This window comes from Papio anubis, chromosome 12 (genome assembly GCF_008728515.1).
Source record: "Papio anubis isolate 15944 chromosome 12, Panubis1.0, whole genome shotgun sequence".
NCBI lineage: Eukaryota > Metazoa > Chordata > Mammalia > Primates > Cercopithecidae > Papio > Papio anubis.
The window spans coordinates 4916643-4937175 of record NC_044987.1 but is presented as its reverse complement, the minus strand read 5'-3'; the positions used below and the strand labels follow the sequence as shown (position 1 = coordinate 4937175).

The following is a 20533-nucleotide window of genomic DNA, read 5'->3' as shown; positions in this document are numbered from 1 at the left end:
GGGGCCCAAATGCAATATGAGTAATGTCCTTATAAGAACACAGACACACACACGAGGATGACCATGTAAGGACACTGACAGAAGACGGCCATCTCCAAGCCAAGGAGACAGGCCTCCAGAACTGAGATTTAAATGGTTGTTTAATCTGCCCAGTCTGTGGTACTGTGTTACCAGCCCTAGCAACCAGTATATGTGGTCTACCCACACAATGAAATACCATTCAGCCATCAAAAGGAGTCCGCGGTGATCCATGCTGCAACATGGAGGAACGTGGGAAACATCGTGCCAACAGAAAGGGCCAGTCACAAAAGGCCACATATTATATAATTCAATTTATGAATTGAAAGGCAAACCTGTAGAAATATAAAATTGACTGGTGACTGCCTGCTGGACACCCTGCAATGTGCAGGACAGCCCCACAACCAAGACCCCTGTGGCCCCGAGTATCAGCAATGCTGAGGCTGTGAGATCCTGCTCTTGCCCAGGCCTGCTTCCCAAAGCCCTTTAGTCCTGAAGGGAGAAGAGAACAGGCTGCCTTCTTTCTTTGTTATTGAAATCCCACTTACTCCCTCTTAGAGCATGCTCTTCTCCCTTTAGGGCTGGGGAAGGAGAAGATTGGTGAGAGTAAAGGGTTTCTTTCTTTTTCTTTTCTTTTTTTTTTTTTTTTTTTTTTTTGGAGACGGAGTCTTGCTCTGTCTCCTAGGTTGGAGTGCAGTGGCGCAATCTCAGCTCACTGCAACCTCTGCCTCCTGGGTTCAAGAGATTCTCCTGCCTCAGCCTCCTGAGTAGCTGGGATTACAGGTGCCCACCACGATGCCCGGCTAATTTTTGTATTTTTAGTAAGAAGGTTTCACTATGTTGGCCAGGTTGGTCTTGAACTCCTGACCTCAGGCAATCTGCCCACCTTGGCGTCCCAAAGTACTGGGATTACAGGCATGAGCCACTGTGCTGTTTTTTTTTTTTAGACAGGGTCTCCTCTGTTGCCCAGGCTGGAGTGCAATGAGATAATCATGGCTCACTGCAGCCTCAACCTCCCGAGTAGCTGGGACTACAGGCACGCACCACCACACCCAGCTAATCTTTTTTCCTTTTTCTTTTTTTTGGTAGAAATGGAGTTTCACCATGTTACCCAGGCTAGTTTTTTGTGGGTTTTTTGTTGTTGTTGTTGTTTTTGAGACAAAGTCTTGCTTTATCACCCAGGCCAGAGTGCAGTGGCTCAATCTCAGCTCACTGTAATCTCTGCCTCCTGGGTTCAAGCTATTCTCATGCCTCAGCTTCCCCATTAGCTGGGACTACAGGTGCCTGCCACTACGCCCAGCTAATTTTTGCATTTTTAGTAGAGATGGGGTTTCACCATGTTGGCCAGCCTGGTCCTGAATTCCTGACCTCGGGTGATCCACCCAGCTCAGCCTCCCAAAGTGCTGGGATTACAGGCATGAGCCACCGGCGCAGCCCCCGGGCTAGTCTTAAAGGGAGAAGAACAGGCTCTAAGAGGGAGTTAAGTGGGATGTAAATAACAGAAAGAAGGCAGCCTGCTGTCTTCTCCCTTCAGGACTTAAAGGGCTTTGGGAAGCAGGCCTGGGTGAGAGCAGGATCTCACAGCCTCGACATTGCTGATACTCTGGGCCACAAGGGTCTTGGCTATGGGGCCGTCCTGTGCTTTGGAGGATGTTCAGCAGTGTCCCTGGTCTCGACCCAGAGAAGCCAGAGCGCCACCACCAGTCCCCGTTGTGAGCCACTGGACTCGAGAATGACCTAAAGGCTTAACCTTGTACTGTGACAGAGCCCGAGTTACCTGAATTTTAATTATACAAAGAATTTTAATTACACTAATTTAATTTTAATTTTTTTTTTTTTTTTTGAGACAGAGTTTCACTCTTGTCACCCAGGCTGGAGTACAGTAGCGCGATCTCCTCTCACTGCAACCTCCACCTCCCAGGTTCAAGCGATTCTCCTGCTTCAGCCTCCCGAGTAGCTGAGATTACAGGCATGCGCTACCACACCCAGCTAATTTTTGTATTTTTAGTAGAGACAGGGTTTCACCATGTTGGCCAGGCTGGTCTTGAACTCCTGACCTCAGGTGATCCGTCCACCTCAGCCTCAAAAAGTGCTGGGATTACAGGCATGAGCCACCACACTTGGCCTATATAACATAATTTTTGAAATGACACCATCTTAGTAGTAGAGGATGGATTAGCAATTGTGGAGCTGAAGGGGTGGGGGACAGGAGGGAGGTGGCTGTGGTTACAGAAGGCCCTGGGCATCCTCGTGTTGGAGCTGTTCAAAATGTTGATTGTGATGCTAGAGACGGGACTACGCTAGCGATGACATAGATGGAACTTAATACTCATGTGAGTAGCAGTGAAACGGGAAGTCTGATAAGATCCGCGGATGATCCTGCTGTTGTGGTATTATGATAGAGGTTCGCTCTTGTTGCCAGGAAGGAAAGAGGGAGGGAGGGAAGAAAGGGGGATAGAATGTAGATAGGGGAAAATCGTCTAAAAACAAGAAGTACAAGGAAAATAAGGTCAAATCTCTTACTTAAATTGTGTTATTTTTCCAATGATCCCACTAGATATGAAATAAAAAGGAACAGTTGCCCAAACCTCCAGTCTTCTTGGCTGCCAGCTTGGTTGCTGTTTTTAATGCTAGGCCATAGCAGCAGATCAGCCAGGGATTTAATAGGGAGAGTCTGGAAATAGAGTCATGGAAGTGTTGAGGTGAGGTCTTCACACATCCCTGGCCGACTGAACAAGCTATGCATCTATGGGGAAGACCTGAGACAGCCCAGCAGAAAGTGAAAGGCAAAGTTACTCCCTGTCCAAAACATTCAGTCCTCCCCTCACACTCCCATCATATCTCATGTGAAATTTAAAAAAAAAAAAAAAAAGAGGAAATATATTGAAATAAGAAAGTTGGGGAATTTGCCTTTGTGAAAGCACTTATTTTTTTCCTTTGGAGACAGGGTCTCACTCTGTCACCCAGGCTGGAGTACAGTGGTGCAGTCATGGCTCACTGCACCCTCAACCTCACAGGCTCAAGCAATCCTCCCACCTCCACCTCCCAAGTAGTTGGGACTACAGGCATGCCCCTCCATGCCCAGCTAATTTATTTTTAGTAGAGACAGGGGTCTCACTATGTTGCCCAGGCTGATCTTGAACTCCTGGGCTCAAGCAGTCTTCCCGCCTCAGCCTTCCAAAGTGCTGGGATTACAGGTGTGAGCCACTGCACCTGGCCTAAAAGCACTATCTGATATTTGTTTTCCTATTTGTAAGTTAGTCCTTAGATTGAAAGGTTTTGTTGTATATTGCCCACACCAGTTGTGTATATTAGAAAACACATTCCTTAAATTTTTTTATTTAATATTTATTTTATTTAAATTTTTTTAATGCTAAACCACAGCAGGGGCTTAGCCTATATTTAGATAATGGGTAATCCAAAATTATATAGAAGTCAAAATTTTTATTGTTCTACTTGAAGTTAGTTTACCTTATTCCTCCTGTAACTAAAACTGACTCATCCTCCATCTCCTCCACGTGTTCCACAATGTAGCTAATCTAATGAACGAATCCATTTATTTGTTAATGGAAGAAATATAGCCCGTCCCCATCAAATCAAAGTACTCAGTCTTCTATGAATCATACATAAGTTTAAAGACATTTCTACAGACATGCTGCAGGCCCTGCTGTCCACTGGTGTGAAGTTTAGATGAGGTAAAAGGGAAGGGTGGGTCTTGACAAGCCGGTATCGAGTACATAGAGGCAGACAAGGACTCTGCCTTATTTCAGTTACTGCTTTTGAGAAAAATGAGGAAGGGCAGGAAGGAGGGAAGCCGGTTAGTCAGTGGGCAGTTTTGACATACATTTGCAAAGCTGGTTTTTCTGCACCTTTGCCTAGGAAAATAAAGTATAACAAACTTGATATTGAAAGGGACCTGTGTTAAACATTAAACAAAAATGTAAATTTTTTATGTTCAAAGGAGGGTTTAAAAAGGAAGCGGCCAGGCACAGTGGCTCATGCCTGTAATCCTAGCACTTTGGGAGGCCGAGGCAGGTGGATCATTTGAGGTCAGGAGTTTGCGATCAACCTGACCAATATGGTGAAACCCCGTCTCTACTAAAAATACAAAAAAAATTAGCTGGGCGTGGTGGCACATGCCTGTAATCCCAGCTACTTGGGAGGCTGAGGCAGGAGAATCGCTTGAATCTGGGAGGCAGAGGTTGCAGTGAGCCGAGATTGCACCATTGCACTCCAACCTGGGCAACAAGAGCGAAACTCCATCTCAAAAAATACTAATGACGAGGAGAAGGCCTGCCAGTTATGGCAGCACAGAGACAGGCAATTCCGTTCTGTTAAAAAAAAAAAAAAAAAAAACAACAACAAAAAATATATAAAACTAGTCAAAATTGTTTATCAAAACCAAGAGAGAACTGGAAATTGACAAAATGCAGGCAAAAAATTGAGCAGCATTTATTCTTGAAACACTGTAGATCTTCAGGCAAGTAGGAGATTGTGGCCTTTCTTTGCCTGTGGCTGCTCCCGTCACCCCCAAGCTCAGCCAATGACTTTTAAGTAAGATGGGGCTGGCCATGAAAACTAGTAGCTCTGCTGCCACACAAACATTCAATTCAGAACAGTGGCCGGGGGGCTGAAAATCCTTGGCTTTGCTGGCTTCACATCGGAATGAACACCTGGAAATGGGCAGGGAAAATGCACAGCTTTGCTAGCTTGAGGTTGCAGCCCCACTTGGGGTAAGCAGCAGGCCAACCAGGAATTTAACAGGGAGATTCTGGAAATGAGAATCACAGAAGTATTGAAGCGAGCTCTTCACACATCCCTGGCTGACTGAAAAAAACTATACATATATGGAGAAGACCTGAGAGAGTCCAGCAAAAAGTGAAAGACAAGGGAGACCTGAAAACCGGCCTTCTCCAACCCCCACACAGATCGACTGACGGGCTGGAAGTGTAATGGGCTTGAATTTTTTTTTTTTTTTTTTTTGGAAACAGAGTCTCCCTCTGTCACCCAGGCTGGAGTGCAGTGGAGCGATCTCAGCTCACTGCAGCTTCCGCCTCCCGGGTTCAAGTGATTCTCCTGCCTCAGCCTCCCAAGTTGCTGAGATTACAGGCGCCCACTACCATGCCCGGCTAATTATTTGTATTTTTAGTAGAGACAGGGTTTCACCATGTTTGCCAGGCTAGTCTTGAACTCCTGACCTCAAGTGATCTGCCCGCCTCAACCTCCCAAAGTGCTGGGATTACAGGCATGAGCCACTGTGCCTGGCCTCAGAGAATTAAAGAAAACTGTTCAAGGAATTAAAAGAAAATATGATTTAAATGACTCAACAAATAGGGAATCTAAATAGAGAAATACAAACTATAAAAAGAATTAAATGGAAATTCTGAAGTTGGAAGGTACAATTACCAAAATTAAGAATTCACTAGATGGGCTCAATAGCAGATTGTGAGACAGTGGAAGAACTAGTGAACGTGAAATAGACCAATAGAAATGATCCAATTTGAAAAACAGAGAGAAAAAAATGAAGACAAACGAACAGACCTTCAGACACACATATGATGATGTTAAATGTTCCCACATACATGTAATGGGAACCCCAAAAAGGGAGAGAGAAAAATATAAGGAAGTAATGGCTGAAAGCTTCCCAGGTTTGATGAAAAATATTGAATTGCAGATTTAAAAAAAAAAAAGCTCAACCAACACTGACTTTTAAAAAACACAAAGAGAACCACACAGGAAGGACAAAGCCAGAAACATCACACTTCCTATGTTCAAATTATATTATAAAGCTATAGCAATCAAAACAGTACAGTACTGGCATAAAAACACACTTAGAGCAATGGAACAGAATTGAAAGCACAGAAATAAACTCACTCATATAAGGTTAACTAATCTTCTACAGAGGTGTCAAGAACAAGAATGAGGAAAGAACAGTATCTTCAATAAATGGTGCTGGAAAAACTGGATATCCACATGCAAAAAAATAAAAAAGAAATTAGATCTTTATCTTCCATCATATGCAAAAATCAACGAAAAGTGGATGAAAGATTTAAATGTAAGAGTAAAGATACCCATAGAATGGGAGAAAATATTTGCAAACCCTATATGTGATAAGGAGCTCATGTCCAAACTATACAAGAAACTCTTACTACTCAATAGTAAAAACAAATAACCCTATTAAAAAGTAGGCAGGCCGGGCGCAGTGGCTCACGCCTGTAATCCCAGCACTTTGGGAGGCCGAGACGGGCGGATCACGAGGTCAGGAGATCGAGACCATCCTGGCTAACACGGTGAAACCCCGTCTCTATTAAGAAATACAAAAAAAAAACTAGCCGGGCGAGGTGGCGGGCGCCTGTAGTCCCAGCTACTCGGGAGGCTGAGGCTGGAGAATGGCGTGAACCCGGGAGGCGGAGCTTGCAGTGAGCTGAGATCCGGCCACTGCACTCCAGCCTGGGCCACAGAGCGAGACTCCGTCTCAAAAAAAATAAATAAAAATTAAAAAAAAATTTAAAAAAATTAAAAATAAAATAAAAAGTAGGCAACAGGCTGAGTGCAGTGGCGCAATCTCAGCTCACTGTAACCTCCACCTCTCAGGTTCAAGTGATTCTTCTGCCTCAGCCTCCCGAGTGACTGGGACTACAGGCATGCACCACCCACACCTGGCTAATTTTTTGTATTTTTAGTAGACGGGGTTTTGCCATGTTGGCCAGGCTGGTCTTGAACTCCTGACCTCAGGTGATCCACCTGCCTTGGCCTTCCAAAGTGCTGGCATTACAGGCATGAGCCATGGTGCCCAGCCCATTTTAGACTTGTTGATTGCCCTATGATCTCAGTTCTCTAATGAGTTTAGGAAAAGTTACGATTTTGTAGTTTATCTGCTATCGTTGCTGTTAGGGTGTAATACTCATTCCAGCTTTCCACGTCCTGGATTCTTTGTGTTTTAAGAATTTTTTACTGTAATCTATTTCATATGTTCTACTGTATACATTGCCAATATTTGCTTTTATTTATTTGCAGTTTTGATTTCTTCTTTGACCCAAAGTTATTTAATGACTTTAAAAATTTTTAAGCTGATTGAGATTTTTGTAAAAGAAAATATTTCTGTTGTTATAGCATTGTAGTCAAAGAATGTGGGTGATAAATTTCCGCTTTGAGAAAAAAAAAAAAAAAAGTGGGCAAAGGACCTGAATAGACATTGCTCTAAAGAAGACATACAATGGCCAACTGGTTTATGAAAAGATGCTCAACATCACTAATCATCAGGGAAATGCAAATCAAAGTCACAATAAGATATTACTTTACACCTGTCGGGATGGCTATTGCCAAAAAGTCAAAACAAAAAACAAAACAAGATTGGTGTGGATGTGGAAAAAGGGAACCTTCACATACTGTTGGTGGGAATGTGAATTGGTACATCTATTATAGAAAACAGTGTGGAGGTTTCTCAAAAAATTAAAAATAGAACTACCCTATGATCTAGCAATTTCACGTCTGTGTATATATCCAAAGGAAATAAACTCCCTGTCTTGAAAAGATATCTGCCCTCCCATGGTCACTGCAGCTTTGTTCACAACAGCCAAGATATGGAAACAATCTAAGTGTTCATTGATTGTTGAATGGACAAAAAAAAAAAAAATGTAGTGTATATATACAATGAGATATTATTTAGCCTTAAAAAAGAAGGAAATCCTGCTGTTTGCAACAACATGGATCAACCTTGAAGACCTTAAACTAAGTAAAATAAGCCAGACACAGAAAGACGAATACTGTGTGATCTCACTGATATGTGGAATCTAAAATAACAAACTGGACATAAACAGAGTAGAATGCCTGTTACCAGGGGCTGGAGCAGCGGGGGAAATGGGGAGATGTTGGTCAAAGGGTACAAACTTGCAGTTATGAGTAAATTTTGGAGACCTAATGGACAGGAGGGTGACTATCATTAATAATAATATACTGGCCAGGCACAATGTCTTAGGTCTGTAATCGCAGCACTTTGGGAGGTTGAGGCGAGAGAATAGCCTGAGCCCAAAATTCAAGACCAGCCTGGACAACATAGTGAGACGTTGTCTCTACAAAAAATTTTTTTAAATTGGCCAGGTGTGGTGGCCCACACCTGTTGTCCTAACTACTCAGGAGGCTGAGGCGGAGGATCACTTGAGCCCAAGAAGTTCAGGGCTGCAGTGAACTATGATTATGCCATTGCACTCCACCCTGGGTGACAGGGCGAGACCCTGTCCCTAAAAATAATAGTAATGATAATAAACTGTATACTTGAAATTTGCTGAGAGTAGATCTTAAGGATTCTCATTACAAAGGAAAGGAAAAGGTAACCAGGTAAGGTGATAACTAGGTTAATTAGCTTGATCATAGCAGTCATTTCACAATGTATACATATATCAAATCGTCATGCTATATACCCTGAGTATATACAATTTTTATTTGTCAATTATACCTCAATAAAGCTGAAAAAATATTAAAGGCCATTCTTCATATTGAAAGAAAATGAGATTTTAGAGTTATTAAAATGACAGAAATAAATGAACACTGGAAATGGTAAATATGTGATTAAATGTCAAAGAATATATATATTCATTCTTTGAAAAATGTAAAATTGCTTCAAGAAATAATTGCCACAGTTAGTTTATAACCTAGACTTTATATATTCTTAAATCTTAAACTTAAAAACTTTATAACAAGCCCAAACATAAATATGATATGTACATATATATGTATACACACACACACACACACACACACATCTCTGCCTTTTTGTTGGAGTGGCTTATTTAGTCCATATATATTCATATTAATGGCTTATTTAGTGTATGTATATGTAATATATGCATGAAGGAAGGGGTAGGAATTAGAGCTATTATATATTGGAACAAAGTCACTATATTTTATCAGAATTAAAATACTATTAAAGTAGACCACAGTAACTTAAATATGCATACTATAATCCCTAGACTAGAGCATGCAGTAGGAATATATATATAGCTTAAAATATGAAAAAAAGTAATTAAAATGGTATACTAAAATTACTTGTTAGACATAAATGACAGCAGGAAATGAGGCACAGAGGAACAAAAAATGAATGAGTGACAGAAAACAAATAGCAAAATGACAACTGTAAATATAACCACACCAATAATTACATTGATATGAATGGACTAAATAAACCGTTCCAATAAAAAGGCAGAGATTGTCAACCATGCAGATTCTCAAGGAATCTCCCTTCTATGCATAGTTTTGGGAATGCTAGACTTGTATTAATGGAAGTAAGCCAAGAAAGAAAAATAAATGGCACCCAAGAAACAGGGGATCCAAAACAAGGAAAAGGCTTTTTTGGAAGCTGCAGCAAAAGGCAGGGTGGGCAGAAAACAAGCAAAAGGCAAAGGGAATTTGTAAGATGGTGCAGAATGCTTCAGGAGGACAGACAACCAGTTCAATTTCAAAGAGAAGATTCTCAAAACAGGTCTCTAGGAATAAAACAGAAATAAGTTATCTGAGGTCAAAATGTCTAGAATTTAATTTGGTCAACATTTGACAGACCTTTTAGCTCTTTTGAGGAAAAAGATAGTGATCGATATTCGGGAAGATAAACATGTGAAAAAAAAAAAAAAAGGGCAATGATTAACCCCAGAATAAAACAAAAGTGTTAGGCCAGGCGCGGTGGCTCATGCCTGTAATCCCAGCATGTTGGGAGGTCGAGGCAGGTGGATCACCTTAAGTCAAGAGTTCAAGACCTGCCTGGCCAACATGGTGAAACCTCATCTCTACTAAAAACACAAAAATTAGCTGAGTGTGGTGGCACCGTCCTTAATCCCAGCTACTCAGGAGGCAGAGGCAGGAGAATCACTTGAACCCAGGAGGTGGAGGCTGCAGTGAGCCAAGATCATGCCATTGCACTCCAGCCTGGGTGACAGAGCAAGACTCTGTCTCAAAAAAAAAAAAAAGTGTTAGAGAAAACATAACCCATAATACAATACTTGGATCCGCATTCATTCATTCCACAAGTATTTACTGAGTGCTCACTCTGTATCTGGCCCTGCAGTAAGCTGTGGACTAACCACAATAAGCAAATAGATCAAATCTCTGCTTTCCAGAGGCCCACATTTTAGTGGATGAAGACAGATGCTTAAAAGAAAATCAGTCTGCAATATCACATGGTGATTCATACTTTACAGAAAAGTTACAAGTCGACATAGATTGAAAAGTGGGGCAGGCCTGTATTTTACATGCAGTAGTCATGGAATAAAGTGGCATTTGAACAGAGACCTGAGTAAAGTGAAGGAGACAACTGCTGGCTCCCTGTGGGAACACTGTTCTAGAAGCCACAGACAGTGCAATGTCCTGAGGCAGGAAGGGAGTGTTCTGAGCCGTTTAAGGGAATGGAAGGGATCCACTGTGGCAAGGGATGAGTGCTGGGAGAAATCAAAGAGATGGCCCAGGATCATATACGGCCTTATTGGCCCTGGTAAGGACTTTGGATTTACAGAGCCATGATAATGAAACTGATGATTTCAGTAAGTGAGTATAATGCAACTGCTATGAAAATAGTAGGGTGGGGAGGAGGGAGAGGCTGTGAGAGAGCTCCAGGAAGTTGACAGGTAATGCCTGACAATGATGAATTAACAAATGGCCGCATGCACAAAGTACTAGGTTGGTGCAAAAGTAATTGTGGTTTTTGCCATTATGTTTGCACCAACCCAACGACTACAATGGTGGAGGTAAATACTGGAGGAAGCAGCTGAAAGGGTTGAAAGTGGCTTTGCTGGGGGTGAGGAGGAATAGAACAAGAGGCTGTTGCTTTTCACTATAAGCCTTTAATACGATTTGAGTTTTTGAAAACTGCAAACATTTCTTTTTAAAGCTTGTGAAAGTTCTGGATGATGGGTGGGACCCTCATCTGTCAATGTGTAAGATGTGAAACAGCCCTGACAATGTAGCTGGTGCTAGAGAGACGGGTCTGTGTCCAAGGTTGGAATATGCTGTGTAGACCAGAGATGCTTTACATTCCAGGGTGGTCTTTTCTAGATCACTGTCTTAGTCTGCTTGTGCTGCTATAACAAAACCACAGACCGGGTAATTTATAAGGAATTTATAAGGAACAAATTTATTTCTTGCAGTTCTAAAGATTTGGAGGTCCAAGATCAAGGCACTGGCCTGTGGTATCTGTTGAAGTCTGTAGCCTCACATGGCAGAAAGGGCAAAAAAGGGAACCAACTCCCTCCATCCAGCCCTTTATAAGGGTGCTTAATCCCATCCACAAGGGAGGAATCTTTATGTCTTAATCATCTCTTAAAGGCCCCACATCTAATACTATCACATTGGCAACAGCTGAATTTTGGAGGGGACCCTTTCAAACCATAGCATTCCAATCCTGGCCCCCCAAAATTCACATACTTCTCACATACAAAATACATTCATTCCATCACAATTGCCCCCAAAAGACTTAAATCATTCAAACAGGGACTTTAAAATCTAAGTCCAAATCTTATCTAAATCAGGTATGAGAGAGACTCATTCACTTTGAGATAAATTTCATCCTCAGGCAAATTTCTCTCTAGCTGTGAGCCTGCGAATTCAAATGACTTGCGTACTTTGATTCAAATACAACGGCGTGACAGGCACAGGACAGATGTTTCTAGTTCAAAAGGGAGAAACAGGAAGGAAGAAAGAGTAACAACAGGTCTCCAGTGAGTCCAAAACTCAACATTCGATCTTAGGCTTGAGAATAATGTTATCTGACTCCACATCTCACCTTCTGGACACACTGGGGTGGGTATTGGGCCCCCAAGGCTCCAGGTGATACCACCTCCAAGGCTTCCCTAAGTATTGGCCTACTGGGGGGCTCTCTGCAGTGGCTCCACCCGGTGACAAATCTCTGCTTGGGCCCTGAGGTCAAAGAAATCCTTTCGATCTAGGTGGAGGCAGCCATGCTCCCACAGCTCATACAGTATGCATACCTACCGAGTCAGCACCACAAGGATGCCACCAAGGTTTGTAACTTATGTCCTCTGGAGTAGTGGCCCAGCCTGCACCTGGTCCTGCTTGAGCCACAGCTAGGGTGACTGAGGAATGCTCTGCCGGAATGTGGGAAGCAGAGACCCGAGGTGGCCCTGGGCAGTGATCTCTGAGACCCCACAGGAACCTGGGCCCTTCCCCTGAAACTGTTCTGCCCCAAGGCCCTAACCCTCTGGGCCTCTAAAGACCAAGGCAGCCCCAAACGCCTTTGGGGTCATTTTCCAAAATGCCTTTGGGGTCATTTTCCCATTGTCTTGATAACTAGCACCTGGCTTCCTTCTACACATACTAATCTCCTTATCAGTCATGTGGCCATACCCGTGGTTCTCTCTCCTACACATACGTTTTTATCTTGTATATGGCTAGGCTGATAATTTTTCAAATATTGACGTTCAGCTTTCCTTTTGATGATAAATTCTGCCTTCAAATCATTTCTCTTTTCTCAAGTTTTTCTCTTTTTTTTTTTTTTTTTTTGAGATGGAGTTTTGCTCTTGTCACCCAGGCTGGAGTGCAATGGTGCAATCTCGGCTCACTGCAACCTCCCCTTCCCGGGTTCAAGCGATTCTCCTGCCTCAGCCTCCCGAGTAGCTGGGATTACAGGCTCTCGCCACCACACCCGGCTAATTTTTGTATTTTTAGTAGAGACAGGGTTTCACCATGTTTGTCAGGCTTATTTCAAACTCCTGACCTCAGGTGATCTGCCTGCCTTGCCCTCCCAAAGTGCTGGGATTTACAGGTGTGAGTCACCACGCCCAGCCTCTCATGTTTTTCTATAAGCAGTTAAGAGAAGCCACACAGCATCCTGAACACTTTGCTGCTTTCTATCTCTTCTGCCAAATATCCTAGGTCATCATTCTTAAGTTCTGCCCTCCATAAAGTCCTAGAACACGACATAATTCAGCCAAGTTCTTTGCCACTTTATAACAAGGATAACCTTTCTTCCAGGTTCCAATACCTTGTTCTTTATTTCTGTCTGAGACCTCATCAGAATTCCCTTCACCATCCGTATCTCTATCAACATTCTGTTCATGACCACTTAGGCAATCTCTAAGAAGAACGAGGCTTTCCCCACAGCTCATATCCCACACCTACAGCTCTCCTCTTCTTCTGAGCCCTCACCAGAATCATCCTCAATGCTCCATTCATGGCAATCCAGGCTTTTTTCAGCACTCACTTCAAAGCTGTTCCAGCTTCTATTCATTATCCAGTTCCAAAGCCACCCCCACATTTTTACATATTTGTTGTAACACCTGGTTATAAATGTTATAAACTTCTCTGGTACCAGTTTCTTAGTCCCTGTTGTGCTGATATCACAGAATACGACAGACTGGGCAATTTATAAAGAACAAAAATTTATTTCTCACTGTTCTGAAAGCTGGGAAGTCCAAGATCAAGGCACCAGCATCTGGTGTCTGCTGAGGGCTGCACCCTTACATGCAGGAGGACAAATAGGGGGCCAGCTCCCTCCAGCCAGCCCCTGTATGAGGACATCTACTCCTAGTTCAGGAGGGAGGGGCCCTCATGGCCTAGTCCCTTCTTAAAAGTCCTCTTCTCGGCAGGGTGTGGTGGCTCACACCTGTAATCCCAGCACTTTGGGAGGCCAAGGCGGGTGGATCACCTGAGGTCAGGAGTTCGAGAAGAGCCTAGCCAACAGGTGAAACCCTGTCTCTACTAAAAATACAAAAATTAGCCAGGTGTGGTGGCAGGTGCCTGTAATGCCAGCTACTCGGGAGGCTGAGGCAGGAGAATCGCTTGAACTGGGGAGGCGGAGGTTGTAGTGAGCCGAGATCGCGCCATTGCACTCCAGCCTGGGCAACAGAGTGAAACTCTGTCTCAAAAAAAAAGTCCTCTTCTCTTATTGCAACACCTGGATTTTGGAGGGGACACATTCAAACCATAGCAATCACCAACAACTGGCATTTTTCTCCCACCTTACATATTCTTTAGGTAACCACCCAGGCCAGTGAGGAAAATAATCAATCTACTTCTGAATAAATCCTAGCTATAGTCTCATGCTACTGTAAATGGGATAAAAGCAAACCATGCCCGAAAATTTTTGGAATAAAGTGATGTTTATACCATTATGCTGATTTTTACAAAATGTGAATCATATTGACCACGTTCATTTGTACTAGACCACCACACCAAAACTTCTTAAAATTATTTTCCAATTAGGTGACAAATGATGTTGTGCTTTCGTTTGTACATCTCTAATTTCCGGGAGATTTATAATTTGTATTATTTTGTGAATCATCCGTTCATGTCTTCTGCCTATTCTCCTACGGTCTTTTTCTTATTAATTTGTAGACTCTAATGTAATAGCTGTTTACCATACAGCTGCTACAAACATGTTTCTGATTTGTCGTTTACCTTTTGATGTCCCTGATATTAAAAGATGCTTATATAGCTGAATATTTTTCTTTTCTAGTTCCCCCCACTTTATGTTTATGCCTTGGAAGGTTTCTCTACCTGAGATCAACAAATATTTACCTATCCTCCTCTTTCCCCACCCTCATCCTTTTATTTTGCCCACGTGTAAAGCATTACAGACAGTGGAGTCCAGTTGGTCACGTAACTCACCTTACAGATGAGACTTCAGTGACGTAACATAAAGGCTTGTTTTATGAGAATGTGTTGATCCTTCTTAACGTGGCTTATGATTTGCAATCTCAGGCACGTACTGTATTTCCTGCCAAAATATACATTTGTTTGCCTTCTTCATTAGCCACCTAACAGCCTTCCCCTAATTTTTTAGGTGTCCTGATGGCAAATTTCCAGGGCCACGCACTCCCAGGGAGTTTCTTCCTGATCATTGGACTGTGTTGGTCAGTGAAGTACCCACTGAAGTACTTTAGCCACACACGGAAGAACAGCCCACTGCATTACTATCGGCGTCTTGAGATCATCGAAGCCGCAGTCAGGACTTTGTTTTCTGTCATCGGTAAGAGCAAGGGTCATTTGGTCCAGGGAATCTCCTCCTCATACCCAGAACCTTTAATTCATGTTTTGAGCCCTGTGAAATAGATGTTTCCACTGGCGGAGATAATAGGGCAACAATTTCCAGATGGCCACTAGACTATTTTATTATAACATCCATTGCGTACAGAGCTTTATACTACTAACGGTTGACGGCTCTCACATCATGGGACACTGTGAAAAACTATCAAATCAACAAGGACACAGGTATGGAAAGTTGTAGGAGCAAAACACCCACTGTATGAAAAAGATCTGACACAAATACAAAGAGAAAAAAACCAAATAGATTAGGCTCACGTACCTGAGCTGTGACAAAGTAGAAAAATCACCTTTTTCCTCAATTGTCTCTCCCTCCAGATCCTTACAGTAGTTGACACCCAACCCATTGGCTCTTCCTCATCCTCAAGTCTCAAGCGCGTAGAGAGAGAGAGTTTATGCAGATTAATAAACTAGCCAGTGGGAAAGAAAAAGCAGCAGAGGGCTGTTGGAGAGGGAATTTCCTTCACTCTGCCCCATTCCAACAAGATCCACCCACTCCCAGTTTCCTTTGCATCCACTCGGCTCCACTGGGGCCCTCCAAGAACAAGCAGTGATGATAGTAATAAGTATTATTCCTCAGGACCAGCCCCACCTGGGGGGAATGAGGGGTCTTAATCTGCAACTGACAATCACCACTTGTCATCAAAGGCCTGTGGTTTCTTGGAGAGAGGGAAGCAACATCGCTGGCTTCTCTTGGAGGAAGCAAAGCTTTATGGAGCTTTGTTGGCCTCATCGTGCCGAACTTCCCCACTCACCATTCACGCATCAGAGGCTTCCCGTGAGAAGTGACAGGGACCTGCGGCTTAAAGGGTCAGGACGGCGTCAGCCTTGCCTAAATAAAGCCAGGACAATTACAGCATTTGGTCCCTTGACTGGGTGAAAATGGTACTCATTCAACAGCTCTCTGGCACTCCTACCACATGCCAGGAAGTCACTGTTCCAGGCACAGGAGATACACTGGGGAACCACACAGTCTCTGCTGTCACAGGGCTTCCATTCTAGTGTCACTGGGACTTTTCCTGGGTCATTTCCACAACTCCTCGACTCTTTGTGTGGGAATTCAAAAAGGATCTGGCTTGAGAAACAAATATCTGGGGAACAGAGTCTAAAATGTCATCATGGAGGATTTCTTCTAGGCTCCCCAAGAACATTTTGGGTACCAGGCATAAAAACAAATCTTTTGCCTTGCAAATTAGGTATAAAAGTAGAAGGGATAAGAACGAAGAGCTATCCTGTGGCGCAGTTTCGTCATTTTCTGGCCCACACCATGGGGCCTCTGCCTTGTTTACCCAGCGTTTTAAAACACAGAGCTGGGGGGGGGCACAGGGCTTGCAGAGCTGGCTCTGTGCCCAGGAAAGACACGCACTCAAAGTCAGCCCTGCAAACACACACCTGGGAGCCGCCTGCCTCCCTTGGCACGTACAGCTATCTTCATTACCAGCGTCTCTGCACAGATTCTGCTTTCAACCTAACTGTTTCTGTCTGGGATTTCTTTCACTGCTCACTTGGCAGGGAAGCCCAGGGATTATTCCATCAGCCACACTCCGACTTAAGTGATGATGTCTTGCTCATCTCCACTCCTGGACAAACCTCCTGCGGATCTGGTTGCGTTCGTTGATTCTTCTACCCTCAACCCCAAACCCCTAAAAGGAACAACAATGGCAAGATGTCTACACAGGTTACTCAGCACACAGCCTATTTTATACTGCAGCAGCTGCACCTGAGGCAGCAAAGTAGGTCTGCTGACCCGCAGGCCACGCTCACCTCACCTCATCTCCGCTTCATTCATGCCTTCGGGTTGTTTCTTGCTGCTATTTGTCTTGGAGTCATTCTTCCCTCTCAAACATCCATTCTCATTTCCCTGCAGGGATCCTGGCAGAGCAGTTCGTTCCGGATGGGCCCCACCTGCACCTCTACCATGAGAACCACTGGATAAAGTTAATGAATTGGCAGCACAGCACCATGTACCTATTCTTTGCAGTCTCAGGAATTGCTGACATGCTCACCTATCTGGTCAGCCACGTTCCCTTGGGCGTGGACAGACTGGTTATGGCTGTGGCAGTATTCATGGAAGGTAATTCTGTGGAACGGATGGAGAGGAAGCATAGCCTGACAAGCCATATTTATGAAGGATCAGAGTGCAAAAGACCAGAAATGTTGCAAATATAATAACCTTCCCCAGAAAATCCACATCTCTGGGCTGCCAAAACCTGAACAGGACCTAGTGCTCTGCTCTGGATGGGCAGGCGGCATATTCCTGAAAGCAGCCCGTGAAGGCTTTGAGGCTTGCAGGCAGCTCCCAAGGCCCCTGGTTAACACTGCAGGAGTCCTCCTTGCCATCCCACTGCCGCCAGCAGTCCCTGCTCACGCACGTGCATACTCCTCAGTGTGGATGGATGTGTGCACATACACATGCGTGTACACACAATGCCCCAGCTGGTTGAATGCCACCATGCAGGGGATACATCCCTTTGGTTAAGCGAAACCACACTGTACCCTTCACCCAGGGAGGTACCGTCTTGCCCCCATCATAAGTCTCAGGAGACCCACCCCGCTGCTAGGGGCACGCTCCCAGTATGACTCACACTGACTGGGGTATGAAAATACATTTTGTCATCTAACAACCTCACTTCTGTACCTCGGCAAGTCGAAAAAGGTTGAGGGCAAAACGGAATTTCAAGTATACACATAGTCTGTTACAAGTCAGCAACATGCTTCAGCCGACCCATCCTACACTGACCCACCATGGGTTCCAGAGAGATTTTAAGATACAATCCCCGGCTGCTTTATACTCCTGACATACTCACGAAATACACTTACTCGCATCGGTTTGCTGCCTGTAACGTTATGTAAACTAACTTCCTAAACGCTGAAGAGTCTAGCTGAGTCAGGCGTAGGAGGAAACATCGGTGATGGTGAAGGCCAAGCGTGCCACTGACAGCTGCCATCTGGTTTGTGGCAGGTTTCCTCTTCTACTACCACGTCCACAACCGGCCTCCGCTGGACCAACACATCCACTCGCTCCTGCTGTATGCTCTGTTCGTGGGGTGTGTTAGTATCTCCCTAGAGGTGATCTTGCGGGACCACATCGTGCTGGAGCTTTTCCGAACCAGTCTCCTCATTCTTCAGGGAACCTGGTTCTGGCAGGTGATTTTCCACACCCAGGCCCCTCGCTGGTATGGATGGAGCGGCCCCACCGAGTGTAGCCCTGATTATGTGGGGTTTGAAAATGCAGCACTAACATGCCATGCAAAGGAGTTCACATGACCCTTTTGCCCCCATGCCTACCCTTTGACTTCTAGTTTTATCCATTAACATCCAGAGGATGCGTTAGCAATCCAAAATTTAGAGCGTGCACAGTGAGGTTCAGCTGCCCCCCCCAGAGGAGGGGCTGATGCCTTTCACAGGCTCTGCCTGCTAAACTGTCCACTGGAAATGTGGGCCCTGAAGTTCTGTTTTGTTTCTTTTGAGAGAGAATCGCCCTGTCACCCAGGCTAGAGTGCAATAGCGCAATCTTGGCTCACTGCAACTTCCATCTCCCAGGTTCAAGCAATTCTCGTGCCTCACCGTCCCGAGTAGCTCAGGTTACAGGTGCCTGCCACCACATCTGGCTCATTTTTTTGGTATTTTTAGTAGAGACAGGGTTTCACCAGGTTGGCCAGGTTGGTTTCGAACTCCTGACCTTGTGATCCACCTGCCTCGGCCTCCCAAAGAGCTGGGATTATAGGCATGAGCCACTGCACCTGGCCCTGTTGTGTTTTTAAGCAAGCCTTAAAAATAACCGGAAGTCTTTTTTTTTTTTTTTTTTGAGATGGAGTCTTGCTCTGTCGCCCAGGCTGGAGTACAGTGGCATCTTGGCTCACTGCAAGCTCCACCTCCCAGGTTCACGCCATTCTCCTGCCTCAGCCTCCCAAGTAGCTGGCACTACAGGCGGCCACCACCACGTCCAGCTATTTTTTGTATTTTTAGTAGAGACGAGGTTTCATCATGTTAGCCAGGATGGTCTCAATCTCCTGACCTCATGATCTGCCCACCTCAGCCTCCCAAAGTGCTGGGATTACAGGCATGAGCCACCGCATCCGGCCTTTTTATTTTTTGAGATGGAGTCTTGCACTGTGGCCCAGGCTGGTGTGCAGTGTCATGATCTCGGCTCACTGCAACCTCCACCTCCCAGGCTCAAGCAGTTCTCCTGCCTCAGCCCCCCAATTAGCTAGGATTACAGGCGCCCACCACCACGCCCAGCTCTTTTTTTGTATTTTTAGAGAGAGGATTTCACTATGTTGGCCAGGCTGGTCTCGAAACTCCTAACCTCGTGATCCGCCTGCCTCCGCCTCCCAAAGTGCTGGGATTACAGGCGTAAGCCACCGCACCTGGCTAGAGCCATTTTTCTATGTGAAAAGGTCTTTCTATGCTAACGAAGTGTGGGAACTATGAGGTGGTGGTAACATATGGGCCACTTCGGTGGCCACAGGAGGATGGCTAGGTTGCTTCTCAGGACAACCAACCATAAGACCAACTTCTCTGTGTAATCCCCTAGATTGGGTTTGTGCTGTTCCCACCTTTTGGAACACCTGAATGGGACCAGAAGGATGAGGCCAACCTCATGTTCATCACCATGTGCTTCTGCTGGCACTACCTGGCTGCCCTCAGCATCGTGGCCATCAACTATTCTCTTGTTTACTGGTATGTCTGAGACTTTAGTGAAGCTTTTCCTCCTAGCTCTAAGCAGGACTGATGTGATTAATTCACGCCATCTGATGAGTGCCGACTACACGTCAAGTTCTGTGTAAGGTACTCCCATGCAGGGAAAGTGTCACTACCCTTATTTGCAAACAAGGGGAATGAAGCTTTTCAAAATTAACTGACCTGTCTGGGTCATAGTAACCCGAGGGACCCAGGTTTCAAATGCAGGTCTCACAGATTTTAAGCCTGTGGTGTGGTGGGGAAAACTGAAATGGGAATCAGTACTGGATGGCAGTCCCCGCTGTAACGGGTTCATTCTGGACCCATCATCTTACTTCCAGACCTGCCCTCCCTGCTTCCCAGAGACGATGTGACAATCAAAAAATAAACCAGAGCAGAATGTTAAGACAAACTGCACTCCACCCCTCACTGAAGTACTCATTAGAGGTAGATAGATAACAGCTATGGACTCCTATGCACTTGCTGTGCCCCAGGCCCAGTGGAAAGCAGCTACACTCTATTATCCCCTTTAATCTTCATTGCTCTATGAAGTATGCGCTCTTAAGGCTTCAAAAAGCTGAGTAACTTGACCAAGGTCACCCCACTAATAAATGGCAGAGCCTCTCAGTGCAAGGGTGACTTTTAGCAAATGGTATTACCAGTTCTATTTGCTGTTTGGCTGCCCCTACCTTTCTTTCTAGGTCATTTCTCTAGATCCCAAGTAGAATATTAGGTTGGTGCAAAAGTAACTGTGATTTTTGCCATTATTTCATCCAGAAAGAGTTCC

General features: G+C 44.5%; 1 protein-coding gene across 1 annotated transcript in view; it reads left to right on the top strand.

The window, feature by feature from the left end:
* TMEM45B (transmembrane protein 45B) overlaps positions 1 to 20533 on the top strand; it is a 46314-nt gene that overhangs the window by 21063 nt on the left and 4718 nt on the right. Inside the window, exons 2-5 of the mRNA XM_003910955.4 lie at positions 14804 to 14989; positions 16931 to 17137; positions 18026 to 18210; positions 19601 to 19746. Coding sequence (XP_003911004.1) covers positions 14812 to 14989; positions 16931 to 17137; positions 18026 to 18210; positions 19601 to 19746 — 716 coding nt within the window. The 5' untranslated portion in view covers positions 14804 to 14811. The remainder of the gene's footprint in view (positions 1 to 14803; positions 14990 to 16930; positions 17138 to 18025; positions 18211 to 19600; positions 19747 to 20533) is intronic.